The following is a 14,821-nucleotide window of genomic DNA, read 5'->3' as shown; positions in this document are numbered from 1 at the left end:
CAGGCCCCTCCACCATTCTCAGTCACTTTTCTCTTTTCTCTTTTTTTTTTTTGCCATAGATTATTTAATACTTAAGTCCAGAATCTAATATAAATGGAATCATACAGTCTATACCCTTGTGTAAGGCCTCTTTCACTCAGCATAACCTTGAAATCAGTCCGTGTTATTTTGTATATCAGTAGTTTCCAGAACAAGTGAATCCACATCACAGAGAAAGAAAATTGGCTTTATAGAAAATATAGCCATTCCAACCTTCTTATGCTCATAAGTCACGATACGTCTTTTTCCATCAATCTACTTTTTGTTTCTTCTTTTTTTTTTCTTTTCAGAGCCATACCTGTGGCATGTGGAAGCTCCCAGCCTCGGGGTCAAATCAGAGCTGCAGCTGCTGGCCTATACTGCAGCCACAGCAAGGCCTGATCCACATCTGTGACCTGCATTGAAGCTCACGGCAATGCCAGATGGTAAATCCACTGAGCGAGGCCAGGTATCACCCATATCCTCATGGGTACTAGTTGGGTTCTTAACCCTCTAAGCCACAATGGGAACTCCTGCTTTTTTTTTTTTTAATAACAGCTTTATTGAGCTATAATTCACTTACATAAAACTCAATGGTTTGTACCCATAGCATTCATCACCATTTCCCACAGCCCTAGGCAACCACTAATCAATTTTCTTTCCATGTGGATTTACCTGTTCTAGAAATTTCATGTAAATAAAATCATACAACATGTGGTCCGTTGTGACTGGCTTCTTTCAATTAATATAATATTTCAAGTTTTATCCATTTTGTAGCATGTATTAGTACTTTTTTCTTCTTATTGTCAAATAATATTCTGTTGTATGAATAATACAACATTTTATTTATCCATTCACTACTTTTTTTACTATTATGAGTAGTACTTCTAGGATATTCATATATAAGCATTTGTGTGGACATATGTTTTCTCTTGGCCATATATCCAGTATGGAATTGCTAGGCTGCATGGTAACTTTGTGTTTAACGTTTTGAGGAATGACAAGACTATTTTTAAAGCAGCCGTACCATTTTATATTTACACCAGTAGTGATTTTAACTTGTCTATATCTTTCTATTTAAAATGAGTCTTGGGAGTTCCTGTCGTGGCTCAGTGGTTAACGAATCCGACTAGGAACCATGAGGCTGTAGGTTCGATCCCTGGCATTGCTGAGTGGGTTAAGGATCCAGTGTTGCCGTGAGCTGTGATGTAGGTTACAGAGCAGCTCGGATCCCGTGTTGCTGTGGCTGTGGTGTAGGCTGGTGGCTACAGCTCTGCTTAGACCCCTAGCATGGGAACCTCCATATGCTATGGGAGCAGCCCAAGAAATGACAAAAAGACAAAAATAAATAAAATAAAATGGGTCATATATAAGTGGGTCTTGTTTTTTAATTCAATCTAGCTGTCACTAGAAGAATCCATTAAAATTTACAGTATACTGTACAGCACAGGGAACTATATCCAATCTCTTGGGATAGAACATGATGGAAGATAGTATAGGAAAAAGAATGTATATGTATGTATGGCTGGGTCACATGCTGTACAGCAGAAATTGACACACCTGTAAATCAACTATAATTTAACTTTTAAAAAATGTAAAAAGCTCCTACCCTGAAAAAAGTAAGAACAAAAACAACAAAAATTTACTGTAATCATTGATGAAGGATCCATCCTTGCTGTGAGCTGTGGTATAGGTTGCAGATTCAGCTCGGATCCCATGTTGCTGTGGCTGTGGTGTAGGCCAGCAGCTAAAGCTCAGATTTGATCCCTAACCTGGAAACTTCCATAAAAAGACAAAAAAAAAAAAAAAAGAGAGAGAATTATAACAGCAGTTTTTGTATTTGACAGTTTTCTTTTAGTACTATCTCCTAGCCTTCTTAGCTTTGAATATAAAGTCAGCATTAATTAAATCCCTGATTTCTTGTATGTCTGCACCATTTTTCTTTGGCTACTTTCAAGGATTTATCTTTACTTTTGGTTTTCAACAGTTTGGTTATATTGTACTTAAGGATAATTTCTCTGAGGATTTTAAATCTATAAATTTATGTATTTACTTGATTTGGGAATTTTTGCATGTCATTACTTCAAATATTTTTCTGTCTCATTCTCTTTCCTCTTTGTTCAAATTCCATTTAAACCTTTTGATATGTCCCATAGTTCCATAAGGCTCTGTACATTTTATTAACTTTTTTCTCTATATTCATCATATTGGCTAATTCCACTGAACTATCTTCAAATTAACATATTCTTTCTTTTATCACTTCATTCAGTGTTAAGTTCAGCCAGTCACATTTTACTTCAGACATACTATTTTTCAGTTGTAAATTTTTCTTTTTAAAAAATAATTTTTATTTCTCTGTTAAATTTTTTCATTCATGATAAACATTTTTATATCATTGAGGATAGTTATGATCACTGTTGTAAAGTTCTTACCTGCCTATTTGAATATTTGATTGCCTTTTCTCTTGGAAATAGGTCATATTTTACTGGTTCTTCTCTTGGGAGTAGTTTTTAATTTTGTCCTAGACCATGTGAATGTTCTGTTGTGGAAACTCTAGATGCTGCTATAGGCCTCCAAAAACTGTTACTATTTCTGCTGTAGCACACATTTAACTTGCTTTAACTTAACTGCTGCTTTTTTTTTTTTTTTTTTTTTTTTTTTTTAATCCTTTACTGGGTTTCTTGCAGTCTATTTCATACCATCCTCTGAGTCTTCAGACCCAAAAGTCTGGTTTTTCCACTCGAGTTTTAAGACTCCCTACATAGTGCCAACTGTGATGTGTTCTTAGGCTAAAAGCCATAAAGCAGAAATAATCCATACTGATCATTTTTCTTTTTTTTTCCTTTTTTACTTTTTTTTTAATTATAGTTGGATTACAATGTTTCTTCAGTTTCTGTTGTACAGCAAAATGACCCAATCACACACAGTTCCCTGTGCTATACAGTAGGACGCCATTGCCTATCTATTCCAAATATAACAGTTTGCGTCCAAAAACCCCAAACTGCCTATCTATCCCACTCCCTCCCTCCACCACCTCCCCTCTGGTAATCCTAAGTCTGCTTTCCTTGGCTGTGATCTGTTTCTGTTTTATAGAGAGGGTTATCTGTTCCATATTTTAGATTCCACAAATAAATGATATCATATGGCATTTGTCTTTTTCTTTCTGGCTTACTTCACTTAGTATGAGAATCTCTAGTTCTATCCATGTTGCTGCAAATGCATTAGTTTATCTTTTTATGGCAGAATAATATTCCATCATATATATGTACCATGACTTCTTAATCCATTCATCTGTCAGTGGACATTTAGGTAGTTTCCATATCTTGGCTATTGTGAATAGCACTTCAGTGAACATAGGGGTGCTGTGTGTGTCCTTTTCAATGAAAGTTTTGTCTGGATATATACCCAGGAGTGGGATTGCTGGATCATATGGTAGTTCTATATTTATTTTTCTGAGGTACCTCCATACTGTTTTCCATAGTGGTTGTACCAATTTACATTCCCACCAACAGTGAAGGAGGGTACCCTTTCTCCACACCCTCTCCAGCCTTTGTTATTTGTTAATTTGTTAATGATGGCCATTCTGGCTGGTGTGAGGTGATACCTCATTGTAGTGATCATTTTTACAAGTATCAGCTCTTCTCTAGAATAAGCCTGCTGTTGTTCACTTTACAGGACCCTCAAGTGGTTTTTGTTCGTTGTTATTTTGTTTGTATTTTTTCCCCCAGCTCGTAATTGTAATCTTGAGAAAGTCAGCCTCATAGGAGCTTACCTGTCCATACCAGAAGCTGAATCTCTTGTCTTTAATTCCAAACATACCTAGTTTATAAATCCTTAACCTTGAAAAAAGTTTATAACATTTTAGAAATTGTGAAATTATATTCTCTTATATAGAATTAAACTTTTAACAAACTTTGTTGTTTTTTTATTCTAGACTTCTAATTCTTTAATAGATAATGTTCCTGAGAAAGATCTCAGACCAAAACGAGACACAGACGTGACTTCTGAAAGTGACTGTGGAAACAGAAAAGAATGTAATAGAAAAATTCCTCGAAGATCAAAAATCCCATATTACTCTAAAACTATTCAAACTATTAAGCACCACAGTAAAAACAACAGCAGTTTTATAAGGTACTTCTTTTAGTTCTAGAAATTCAAATAAGGCACACAGACAAAAGTTAATACTGATAGCTTCTTCCTTAAAGCTAACTCATGATGATATATCTTTACTTCTTTAATGTCAAAGATTTGACTTTTCTGCCTTGCTGGCTCTGATTTAGTCATTACTTTCATATATATTTACATAAAAGGATCTCTTTCTTTGTGCTAGATTGTCATTACCTAGGTTGTGAAAAATAGTTGTAAGTATTGTACATTTCTTTGGGTCATTTCCTGTGTTTATTTCTTTGCAGTTATAATCGTAAAATGAAACAACCTTTCTTTAAAGAATTATATGTAAGATCATCTTTAGTGAACAATAACATATTAGAAGAAGCAGAAGAGCAGAAGACTGAAATAATAAAAGTAAACAGTGGTAACTCGGAAGATGCCACTTACCGGGTATGATTTAAGGCATTAAGAAAACTTGAATGTGAATAATCATACTTTCGGAGGTTTTTCTTGGCTGCACCTGTGGCATATGGAAGTTCCCTGGTTAGGGATGGGACATAACAGTGACAATGCCAGATCTTTAACCTGCTGTTAAAGAATAATTCTTTATATTCTGAATAATCTTAGTTGTTTTTGTTTTTGTTTTTCTTTTTACTTCAGCACATGCAGCATATGGAAGTTCCTAGGCCAAGGGATCAAGTTGGAGCTGCAGCTAGGGCCTGCGCCATAGTCAAAGCCACACCGGATCTGGGTCACATCGGCAACTTGCGCCACAGTTTGCAGCAATTCAGAATCATTAACCCACTGAGTGAGGCCAAGGTTCAAATCCACATCCTCACAGAGACTGTATTGGGTCCTTAACCCACTAAGCCGCATCACACTCCGTAATCTTAATTTTATTTTATTTTATTTTTTTATTTATTTATTTTTTTGCCATTTCTTGGGCCGCTTCCGTGGCATATAGAGGATCCAAGGCTAGGGGTCTAATCAGAGCTGTATGCGCTGGCCTACGCCAGAGCCACAGCAACTCAGGATCCAAGCCACATCTGTAACCTACACCACAGCTCACGACAACACTGGATCCTTAACCCACTGAGCAAGGCCAGGGATCGAACCCGCAACCTCCAACCTCACGGCGGTTCCTAGTCAGATTCATTAACCACTGAGCCATGAAGGGAACTCCAATCTTAATTTTAAATAAAAAGTTAGTCCCATAAAAATAATGCATGTTTTTATGAGCAAAAAAATTTTGGATAATTATATCGGGATGATGAGATTGGATAATTTTTCCCTTACTGATTCCCTGATTTTGTGTAAGTATAACTATTTTTATAATTTTTAAAGGAATTAAAATTACTTATTTAATATTTCAGTAAAATCTTTTTGTTATATGCATGTGGAGGAGAAAGCAGATCTACATTTTCAAATTCTTCCTAAAGGAGTGGTTCCTAACTTTTGAGTCTCAGACTCTTTTAAATAGCTAAGGAAATCTCCTGGTCTTCTCAGATAAACTTTCTTAGAGAAAATTATAAAGTGTGTATAATTTCAGGGTTTTCATAGATTCACCTGAAACCCAATTTTGGATCCACTGATTCCAGATTGAGAGGCATTCAGGAATTTTTAAATTCCTCAATAATTTCCGTAATTGTTTTCATGTTGTTAAAGATTTTTAGTACATATTGATTTATTCTTTATTTCTCATTAACTTACCCTTATTTTACCTTTTAACTTTTGATTGTAATGTGTACTATTCTTACAATAATAAATAATTTTTAAAATGTTTCACACCCTTCATGCTATTGGTTTCCTCCTCTTTTTCTCAAGTATAAAGCCCTTAATATTTAGAAAACTAATAATAATTATCATTATGGCAATAATAATAGTAGCTAATACTTACTGAGTGGTTTATATGTGCCAACCATTGTTCTGTATAATTTGTTTAATTCACCACAGCCCTTTGAATTAGATGCTATTATTCCCATATGATGAATGATAAAATTGAGGTAGTAAGAGGTTAGGTAACTTCCAAGTTCACATAACAATATTGGTTTCTTTTAGGCACTTGTTGATCAGCTAGACCAAGAGAGAGAGAAGAGATGGAAAGCTGAACAAGCTGAAAAGAAACTTATGGATTATATTGATGAGCTGCATAAACATGCAAATGAAAAAAAAGATATTCATAGCCTGGCTCTTCTTACTACAGATAGGTAAGGGGAAAGTCTATAAACCTAAAGATACTTTACAGCTGAACTGGGAACTGGAATGCCTTAGTTTAAACCAGCTATTGAGTTCCCATCGTGGCTCAGTGGTAAACGAATCCGACCAGGAACAATGCTGTTGCAGGTTCGATCCCTGGCCTTGCTCAGTGGGTTGAGGATCCGGCGTTGCCATGAGCTGTGGTGTAGGTTGCAGACGCGGCTTGGATCCCACCTTTCTGTGGCTCTGGTGTAGGCTGGCGGCTACAGCTCCAATTAGACCCCTAGCCTGGGAACCTCCATATGCCACAGGTATGGCCCTAAAAAGACAAAAAAAAAAAAAAAAAACAGTATGTGGTATTGATTGAAATTGAACTAATTTTATGTAAAGATTCAGTGTTTTATTAGCTTTTTCCATAAATGAAGGATTTGGAGTATTAGATTGAGCCCTCCAGCTGCGAGATGTCAGATCAATAAATATTACAAGTGAAGAATAGCAAGAACCTGGAGAAGGTATTGACAGCCTTTTTCTATATAGGACAGGGATCAGCACAGTTTTCCTTTAGGTTTTCTGGTTCATATTTAGTCTCTGTGTCACATATTCTTTTTTTTAAGGGCCACACCTACAGCATATGGAGGTTCCCAGGCTAGGGGTCGAGCTGTAGTCGCCGGCCTACACCACAGCCACAGCAATGTGGGACACGAGCCAAGCCATGTCTGCAGCCTACACCACAGCTCATGGCAATGCCTGATGCTTAACCCACTGAGCAATGCCAGGGATCAAACCTGCATCCTCATGGATCCTAGTCGGGTTTGTTAACCACTGAGCCATGAAGGGAACTGCTATGTCATGTATTCTTAACAAAAGACTTTGGTTCCAGGTTTCTTGAGTTCAGGTTTCTTGTTTGTTTGTTTTTAATTCAGTGAATTTTATTATGTTTATAGTTGTACAACCATCATCACAATCTAATTTTAGAACATTTCCATCCCAAACCCCCAGTCCATCCCTCCCTCCCAGGGTGTCTCCTTTGTTAACCATAAGTTTTTCAAAGTCTGTGGGTCTTTTTCTCTGTTTGGCAAATAAATTCATTATATCCTTTTTTTACATTCCACATATAGATGATAGCATATGATGTTTGTGTCTCACTGTCTGACTAACCTGACTTACTATGATAGTTTCTAGGTCTATCCATGTTGCTGCAGATGCCATTATTTCATTCCATTTTATGGCTGAGTGATATGTACCACATCTTTATACACTCTGTCGATGGACATTAGGTTTCTTCCATGTCTTGGATAGATACAGTGCCATAATGAACATTGGAGTGCATGTATCCTTTTTTTTTAACTCAATGAATTTTATTGTATTTATAGTTGTGCAACAATCACAACCCAATTTTAAAGCATTTCCATCCCCAACCCCCAGCCCATCCCCCACCCCAACCTGTCTCTTTTGGAAATCATAAGTTTTTCAAAGCCTATGAGTCAGTAGCTGTTCTGCAAAGAGGTTCGTTGTGTCCTTTTTTTTAGATTCCACATGTAAGTGATAGCATATGATGTTTGTGTCTCACTGTCTGACTGACTTCACTGATAGCATGATAATTTCTAGGTCCATCCATGTTGCTAAAAATGCCGTTATTTCTCTCCTTTTAATGGCTGAGTAATATTCCATTGTGTACATGTACCGCATCTTCTTTATCCATTCCTCTGTCAATGGACATTTAGATTGTTTTCATGTCTTGGCTATTGTATATAGTGCTGCAATGAACATTCAAGTACACATATCTTTTCGAGTCATGGTTTTCTCTGAATAGATGCCCCAGGAGTGGGATTGCTGGATCATATGGTCATTCTTTTTTTTTTTTTTTTTTTTTGTCTTTTTAGGGCCACACCCAAGGCATATGGAAGTTCAGGCTAGGGGTCGAATTGGAGCTGTAACTGCTGGCTTATGCCACAGCCACAGCAACACAGGATCTGAGCCATGTCTGTGACCTATACCACACTCATGGCAGCACCAGATCCCTGACCCACTGATTGAGGCCATGGATTAAACCCACAACCTCATGGATACTAGTCAGATTTGTTGCCCCTGTGCCACAATGAGAACTCCTATTTTTAGTTTTTTGAGGAATCTCCATACTGTTTTCCATAGTAGTTGCACCATTTTACACTCACACCAACAGTGTAAGAGGGTTCCCTTTTCTCCACACCCTCTCCAGCATTTACTGTTTGTAGACTTTTTGATGATGGCCATTCTGGCTGGTTTAAGGTGGTACCTCATAGTAGTTTTGATTTGCATTTCTCTAATAATGAGTGATGTTGAACATCTTTCATGTGTTTTTTGGCCATCTGTATGTCTTCCTTGGGGAACTGTCTGTTTAGATCTCCCCATTTTTTGACGGGGTTTTTTGTTTTTTCAGTATTGAGCTGCAGGCAGTGTTTATATATTTTGGAGATTAATCCCTTGTTAGTCACTTCATTTGTAATTATCTCCCATTCTTGGGTTTTCTTTTTGTTTTGTTTAGGGTTTCCTTTGCTGGGCAAAAACTTTAAGTTTAATTAGGTCCCATTTGTTTTTGTTGTCTTTACTCTGGTAAGTGAATATGAGAAGATACTACTTTGGTCAGAGTGTGTTCAACCTATGTTTTCCTCCAAGAGTTTTATAGTATCTGGTCCTATATTTAGGTCTTTAATCCATTTTGAGTTTATTTTTGTGTATGGTGTTAGGGAGTATTCTAATTTCATTCTTTTACATGTGGCTGTCCAGTTTTCCCAGCACCACTATTGAAGGGACTGTCTTTTCTCCTTTGTATATTCTTGCCTCCTTTGTCATAGATCAGTTGACCATTAGGTGTGGGCTTTCTGTCCTGTTCCACTGATCTGTATTTCTGTTTTTGTGCCAGTACCATACTGTTTCGATGGCTAGCTTTTAGTATAGTCAGAAGTCAAGGAGCCTGGTTCCTCCAGTTCCATTTTTCTTTTTCAGGATGTCTTTGTCTATTCTGGGTCTTTTATGCTTCCAAACAAACTTTAAAATATTTTGTTCCAGTTCTGTGAAAAATGCCATTGGTAATTTGATAGGGATTGCATTGAATTTGTAGATTGCCTTGGATAATACAGTCATTTTGATAATAATGATTGTTCCAATCCAAGAGCATGGTATATCTTTCCATCTGTTTGTATCATCTTTGATTTCTTGCATCAGCGTCTTACAGTTTTCACAGTATAGCTCTTTTGTCTCTTTAGGTAGCTTTATTCCTGGGATTTTTTTGGTTTTTTGATTCGATGGTAAATGGGATTGTTTTCCTAATTTCTCTTTCTGCTCTTTCATTGTTAGTATGTAGAAATGCAGTTTTCTGTGTATTAATTTGTATCCTACAACTTTATTAAATTTATTGATGAGGTCTTAACAGTTTTCTGGTGAAGTCTTTAGGGTTCTCTAGGTACAGTATCATGTCATCTGCAAATAGCTATAGTTTTACTTCCTCCTTTCCATTTTTGATTCCTTTTATTTCTGTTTCTTCTCTGATTGCCGTGACTAGGAATTCCAAAACTATGTTGAATAGTAGTGGCAAGAGTGAACATCCTTGTCTTCTTCCTGATCTTAGCAGAAATTCTTTCAGCTTCTCACCATTGAGAGTGATGTTAGCTGTGGGTTTGTCACATATGGCTTTTATTATGTTGAGATAGGTTCCCTCTATGCCCACTTTCTGGAGGATTTTTATCAGAAATACATGTTGGATTTTGTCAGAAGTTTTTTCTGCATCTATGCGTCTGTTGAGAGGATCATATGGTTTTTATTCTTCACTTTGTTGATGTGGTGTATCACATTGATTGATTTGTGGACATTGAAAAATCTTTGCATCCCCGGGATTAATCCCACTTGATCAGGGTGTATGATCCTTTTAATGTCTTGCTGTATCTGGTTTGCTATTATTTTGTTGAGGATTTTTGCATCTATGTTGATCAGTGATATTGGCCTGTAACTTTCCTTTTTTGTGTGGTGTCTTTGTCTGGTTCTGCTATCAGGGTGATGATGGCCTCATAGAATGAGTTTGGGAGTGTTCCTTCCTCTGCAGGTCTTTGGCATAGTTTCAGAAGGATAGGTGTTAACTCTTCTCTAAATTTTTGATAGAATTCGTCTGTGAAGCCATCTGGTCCTGGACTTTTGTTTCAGATATTTTCTCTAGCCCTTTCTCTCTTCTCCTTCTGGCACCCCTGTAATACAGATGTTGGTGCTTTTAACATTGTCCCAGGGTTCTCTTAGACTGTCTTCTTTTCTTTCGATCTTTTTTTTTTTTAATTATTATTTTCTGTTCTGCATCAGTGATTTCCACAAGTCTGTCTTCCACCCCACTTATTTGTCCTTCTGTCTCCTATATTCTGCTATTGGTTCCTTTTAGTGATTTTTTTATTTTATTTATTGTATTTTGCATCTCTGCTTACTTAATCTTTAAATCTTCTATTTCTTTGTTCACAGTGTTTCTTGTAATTTATCAATCTTTGACTACAGTTTATTCCCAAGATCTTGAATCATCTTTACTATCATTAGTCTAAAGTCTTTTTCTTGGAGGTTGGTAATCTCCAGATCACTTACCTATATTTCTGGGTTTTTTTTTTTTTCTTTCTTCCTTTATCTGAGTCATAATTCTCTGCCTTTTTGTTTCGTATAGATTTTTTGTGTGGTCTCCTTTTTTGCAGGCATGGATGGTAACCTCTCTTGCTTCTGGTGTCTTCCTTGTGGCTGAAGTTGGTACAGGGGCTTGCTGCAGGCTTCCTGATGGGAAGGACTGGTACCTGCCCACTGGAAGGTGGAGCTGATTCTTTTCCTTCTAGTGGGTGGGGCTTTGTCTCTGGGTGTGACTAGAGGCAGCTGTGTGCCTGCAAGGTCTTTAGGCCGCCTTTGTGCTGATGGGTAGGGCTAAGTTCTGGTTTGTTGTTTGGCCTGGCTTCTTAGCCCTGAGGACTGGGGCCAGATTTTCCCAAAATGGCCACTTCCAGGGTAGTTCACACTGATTATTATTCCCAAGACCTTTGCCTCCAGCGTCTTTCCCTGACTACCAGCCACAGTTGCCCCCCTTTCTCCCAGGAGATCCTCCAAGATTGAAGGAAGGTCTGACCCAAATTCCTAAGGAATCTCTGCTTTGCCCTGGGACCCAGTCCATACAAAAGCTTTTGTGCACCTTTCAAGAATTGAGTCTTCTTTTCACCCAGTCCCATGGAGGTCCTGTGCATAGGCCCCACTGGCCCTCAGTGCTAAATGCTCTGGGGGTTTCTCCCAATGCCAGACCTCAAGGCATGGGAACCTGACATAGTGCATAGACTTCTACTCAAGGGTGAGCCTCTGTGGCATTACTTTCCAGTCCGTAGGCTGCCCATACCCCATTTTATCTCTTTTTTTTTTTTCTGTGTTTTTTAATACAGGTATGTCTTATTCCAATATGTGAAAACACCAGTTTTCTGAAATTACAGTAACTTTTTCCTTCTGTTTCCTATAGGTAATTATTTCTAAAGTTATACTTTTCCTTAAAAGGATAAGTTTTTTCCATAGAGTTCCTTTTGATCTTTATCTCTTCTTATCCTTGAATGAACTCTATGTTTATAAACTTGGTTTTTGCCAACAAATGGGGTTTAGGCAGTTGCTCTTGGTTACATTTCTTACCTGTTTATACAGTAGATAATTCTCTTTCTGTAGTCTTCATTGTTTAGCAAGTTGATGTGCACAGCTCCCAGCCCAATTCCCAGGTTCTTTTAGGTATTTAATTAGTAAAGTGTTGTATTTATGATACGGTATTTTTTACCACCCCTCACTTCCTGATTCTCATTCTTTGTACCCAGGAAAATTACTATAACCAGCATATGTTCTATGAAAACGTCTGTAGTTATACAAGCTGTGATGCATGGTCTGTTACTTGTCAGTCCACCACCACCCACCAATTTCTTGCTTTATATGTTTTGGGAATTGCTGCCCCTGACATAGTAATATGCTGGACAGGGGTAAAGGAACAGAATGAATAAATTAACAGTCTTCTTACTACCTCAGAAAAAACAGCACTCTTGTTTGTAATAGGTGCCTAAGTAGCCAACATGGTTTAATGATGGATTTACAGAGACCATGTGACCCTGAGAAACAGACAGACAATGAAAGGGAACAGAAATATACTTTTTTTTTAATCTAGGAAGATGCAAGGCAAAAGCCTAAGTGTTCTAAAAGCTGTTTCTATTTTAGTTTAGTTTCATTTGCTTTATTATTGAAATTCCTCCCAGATTATGCTCTCTTTTTTAGAGTTGTATGTGAATGAATTTTTGCTTTATTCCGTTTTGTAGGTATGATCTAATAGAATATTAGTTGAAGCTGTGTCTGGGGCTGCTAGCCAGATTCCATTTAAATTGGAAGGCTTTGGGCACGCTTCATCTTCATCCTTTCTTAACCTCTCTGTTTTTGGGCCATGTTTCCCATGTTACATGTTCATCATTACGTTAAAAATTCAGCTTCAGTCTTTTCTGATTCTTTTTTCATCTGTACTTCAACTGTTTGCTTGGGATTAGATCCTCACCAGTCTTCAGACTCCCTTATGTGACCTGGGAGGGACTCTGTATTCCTGAAACCTAATACAGGGTCTGGAATCTAGGTACCATGCAATGAGTGTATCGTATATCAAAAAGTGAATCTTCTGTACTGTGCTTTTAATACCTAATCTGTAAGCTCCCAAATCTTTATCCATTATTCAAACCTCCTTGATTAACAGATTGTTCATCTAGTTATCTACTAAAAATGTCTTGCCTACATTGCTCATGTCTTAAGAATGATACCTCCTTGAAGACAAACAGATGGCCAAAAAACACATGAAAAGAAATTCAGCATCACTCATTATTAGAGAAATGCAAAACAAAACCGCTATGAGGTACCACCTTACACCAGCCAGAACGGCCATCATCAAAAAGTCTACAAACAATAAGGGCTGGAGAGGGTGTGGAGAAAAAGGAACTCTATTACACTGTTGGTGGTAATGTAAAATAGTGCAGCCACCTTGGAAAACAGTATGGAGATTCCTCAGAAAACTAAAAAGAGAGCTACCATTTGATCCAGCAATCCCACTCCTGGGTATCTACCCAGGAAAGACCATGACTTGAAAAGACACATGTACTCCAGTGTTCATTGCGGCACTATTTGCAATAGCCAAGACATGGAAACAACCTAAATGTCCATCAACAGAGGAGTGGCTCAAGAAGATGTGGTGCATATACACAATGGAATATTCCTCAGCCATTAAAAAGAACGAAATACCGGCATTTTTAGCAACATGGGTGGACCTACAAATTTTCATGCTAAGTGAAGTCAGTCAGACAATGAGACACCAACATCATATGCTATCACTTACATGTGGAATCTAAAAAAGACACAATGAACTTCCTTGCAGAACAGCTACTGACTCATAGACTTTGAAAAACTTAGGGTCTGTAAATGAGACAGGTTAGGGGGTGGGAGTATGTACTGAGGGTTTGGGATGGACATACTTTCAAATTTGGTTGTGATGATTGTTGCACACCTATAAATGTAGTAAAATTCATTAAGTAATTTAAAAAAATTTAGACCAAAGGGAAAAAAAAAGATGTTATCAGATAAACAAAAACTAAGAGAACATGACAAAAGTAGACTCCTACTCAACGAAATACTAAAAGGTGTTCTTCTAACAAAGGAAAATGGCCAGAGATAGAAGGTTAGAGATGCAGAAAGCAACTAGGTGCAATGAAAATGGTAAATGTGTGGTTAAACATAAATATTGACTGTATCAAGCAATTTAAAAAAGTAAATAAATAATGATACCTCCTTGGGTCAACTTATCCTGCTCCCTTATTCTGTATTACTTGTCCTAACAAGTGGTGTTACATACAGTCAGCCACTAAAGGAAATTTCAGAATAATTTTTTTACTTCCTTTCTCTTTTTCATACCACATAGCCAGTTGGTATTGATACCTTCTTCATTGTACTTAAAAGGTATTGAACTATCTCCTTTTCTTTTTTTTTTTTTTTTTTTTTTTCTTTTCCCCGTTTTTACAGTCACACCCGCGGCATGTGGAAGTTCCTGGGCTAGGGTCAAATCATAGCTGCAGCTGCAGCCTACACCACAGCCACAGCAACACTGGATCTGAGCTTCATCTGCAACCTGTGCCAGAGCCTGTGGCAATGCTGGATCCTTAACCCACTGAGGCCAGGGATCAAACCCACACCCATACAGAGGCAACATTAGGTTCTTAACCTGCTGAGCCACAATGAGAACTCCTTAACCATCTCCTCTTTATCCCCAAACTGTTTCATTAGTTTAAGCCCTTATCTCTTACTTAGAGGATTGCTCTAATTCTACTGATCTGTAGCTTCTCTGTGCCCTTCCACCATATAGTCCACAGAATAAAGTCCTGTAATCTTTCATATAACATACCAGACTGGGGTTGAGAGTGAACAAAGGAAGACCATTTGGAGACCACTCTTAGAGGGG

At 37.5% G+C, this 14,821-nt stretch overlaps 1 protein-coding gene and 1 long non-coding RNA gene across 5 annotated transcripts in view; both read left to right on the top strand.

Annotated features, from left to right (window-relative positions):
- The window catches only part of LRRCC1 (leucine rich repeat and coiled-coil centrosomal protein 1), a 45,065-nt gene that overhangs the window by 14,091 nt on the left and 16,153 nt on the right, over positions 1-14,821 (top strand). For all 4 annotated transcript variants that reach the window (XR_014843063.1, XM_021089168.2, XM_021089164.2 and 1 more), the window contains 3 exons: positions 3,953-4,149; positions 4,431-4,578; positions 6,187-6,335. Coding sequence is in view for 3 of the 4 variants with exons in the window: in XM_021089164.2 (XP_020944823.2) it covers positions 3,953-4,149; positions 4,431-4,578; positions 6,187-6,335 (494 nt within the window). In the remaining variant the exon portion in view is untranslated. The remainder of the gene's footprint in view (positions 1-3,952; positions 4,150-4,430; positions 4,579-6,186; positions 6,336-14,821) is intronic.
- LOC146403810 (uncharacterized) lies at positions 7,500-13,957 on the top strand. The gene is made up of 2 exons (XR_014843065.1): positions 7,500-7,654; positions 11,394-13,957. It is a non-coding gene; the product is annotated as an uncharacterized LOC146403810 (long non-coding RNA).

Source organism: Sus scrofa, chromosome 4 (assembly GCF_054392235.1).
Source record: "Sus scrofa isolate SSC_HxYL_T2T_F1_AM1 chromosome 4, Sscrofa_HxYL_maternal_Yorkshire_Landrace_v2.0, whole genome shotgun sequence".
In the NCBI taxonomy this organism is placed as follows: Eukaryota; Metazoa; Chordata; class Mammalia; order Artiodactyla; family Suidae; genus Sus; species Sus scrofa.
The sequence above is the reverse complement of the archived record's forward strand: the minus strand, read 5'-3'. Positions and strand labels throughout refer to the sequence as shown.